Here is a 2250-nt window from a genome sequence, read left to right on the forward strand (position 1 = left end):
ACTACACAAAAAGTATCTTAAATCCGCCCTAAAACTACCCTAAAACTGTTTAAAAACTGCACTAAACCTACTCTAAATGTATCCTAACTATATTCTAAATTTGCTGTAAATCTGATTTTAATCTGCTCCAATGCAATAATTAGTTGGATCTTATCTTGCTCAACGTGTCCAAATATTGCCTACAAATACATACATTCACAATGTATCTTAGTGTTTATTAAGCATAGGAAATCCCTGGAAAATGTGATAAATAATTTTAAATGTGGAAAAGTACAGAAAACAGCAATTTGCTGCATTCACATTTCCAGGCCGCAGCTTGATCCGTTAACGAGGGTCGGCATACAAATTTTCTTTACTTTAGCTGACGATTCTCTGCTGAGATAGTATGTACTTCAAATTTGTTGCACAATAAAATAATGTAGATGTGTATATCATCTTAAGGAGTAGGAATGTTTAATCTAATACTGATTAAATGATAAGCCAATTTCACACGAGTGTAATGCAGGGCCGCTGAAAACATTAAATTAAATCACAAAGGACGTGAAACCATGTCCACTACTGGTCTTGAGTAGACCTTTCTAAAAATTCTATAGGAAGGATCGAACAATGCTTCTAAATTTTTCACTGACTCCCGAAATTGCATTTAAAAGGGAAGGAAAACGGAGAAAGAAAGATATTTAGATTGAACATTGGAAATATACTGTACTTCAAACTTCAAAATGTCTAGTTAACGTAACAATTTGAGTTAAAAAATTATTTACATCTGCAATCTCTCTCGTCGAAACTCGATATTTGAATCGATTTAAGATATTGTAAATGTCGATCAGAAAGATCGAAAATCGTAAATAAAAACATGTATCGATTCTTGAAAGATCGATCTTCTACATATGTACACCATTCTCATCCCGAATAAGATGGCGGAATTGTGCAGCAATAGCTGATTGAGTGTACTAGTGCATGTGTATTTTGAATTTTGAAAGATTTAAAACAGAAAGCGCTTCGTCCCGTGTTGCGAATTGTGTATAAAAAAGTGAGAAATGGGTTCGAATAAACGGCATAAAACTGAGAAGAGTCGGGACGCGAAGAAGAAGCGTCACCGTAGCCGTTCACGAAGTTACACGCCTGAACGCGAGAAATCGGAAAAGCACAGGCATCACAAAAAGCATAGAAGGAAAGAGCGAAAGGATTATGACAGCGATGGTTATTATCTGATTAATTCATTTTTAAGATATTAGACATACGGTTTGTACTGTGTCGCGCGTTTCTTGCAAAATCACCGTACGTTACGGTCCCCTAATGTAATTGTTTACGAGTAGTTCCATTAACGCTACTTATTTTCGGTTTTGGTTCGTCTCGGTCCTCTCTGGTTTCGAAAATATCTCGTGTCACATCGACAGAAACGCTTTTAGCAGTCTCAAGATTAAATAATTCGGAGGGAACTGAAGCGAATAATATTTATATCTTACATAGGTACATAAGCATTTTCTATGACGAATCCACGGTATTTAGTATCAGTTAATGCTGCGTTCATTTCATTTCAGTCGAGATAGTTAATGCTCCGCCTCCGCCAAAAATTTCTAAGTCGTCGCATCCATCCACACCTCCACCCCCAGAGATATCAAAGCAACATAGTCCTTCTCCGAATAAAGGTGGAGCGGCGCAAACCTCATTGTCCATTGAAGAGACAAATAAATTGCGTGCAAAATTGGGTTTAAAGCCTTTGGAAGTTGATAGCACTTCTAAAGATGATCCTAACAAGATTAAAGATGATCTGGGAGAGTTTTACCATAAACCTGCTCCCGATGTCAATGAAAAGTTGAAAACACAAAAGCTGAAAGAGAAAATTGGTACTCAAAAACAGAAGAGGCAGATTGAAGCTAGTTTATCTAAAGTAAAAGTTTTGGGTGATTGTGATTCTGACGATGACACCAAAGCCTGGATTGATAAGACTAGACGCTTGGAGGAGGAGAAGAGGAAAGCAGAAGAGAGGGTTCGTCCATTTTTAAGAATTTTTTGAAGAATGGTAATGTTTTGCTCATTTGGAAATTTAATATTTGTAATTTCTATCTAGGCTAAAATGTTGGATCAGTTGGATGAAGAATTTGGAATTGGAAATTTGGTAAAAGAAGAATTACACACTGCAAGGAGCACAGCATACACTGAAAAGAATTTGAAGGGTCTTAAAGTAGAGCATAATATTGTAAGTATTTTATATGTATACACTGTTTTAATACGTAGGATAGTTTTATG

At 36.1% G+C, this 2250-nt stretch overlaps 1 protein-coding gene across 1 annotated transcript; it reads left to right on the forward strand.

The window, feature by feature from the left end:
* Window positions 1–16: 16 nt before the first annotated feature.
* Window positions 17–2200, forward strand: LOC144477781 (U4/U6.U5 tri-snRNP-associated protein 1-like; the record flags this gene model as incomplete). The annotated part of the gene is made up of 3 exons (XM_078195518.1): window positions 17–1200; window positions 1542–1990; window positions 2072–2200. Coding segments are annotated over exons 1-3 (741 nt in total), but the record flags the coding sequence as incomplete, so codon positions are not given.
* Window positions 2201–2250: the final 50 nt, after the last annotated feature.

Source organism: Augochlora pura, unplaced genomic scaffold, assembly GCF_028453695.1.
Source record: "Augochlora pura isolate Apur16 unplaced genomic scaffold, APUR_v2.2.1 APUR_unplaced_3675, whole genome shotgun sequence".
NCBI lineage: Eukaryota > Metazoa > Arthropoda > Insecta > Hymenoptera > Halictidae > Augochlora > Augochlora pura.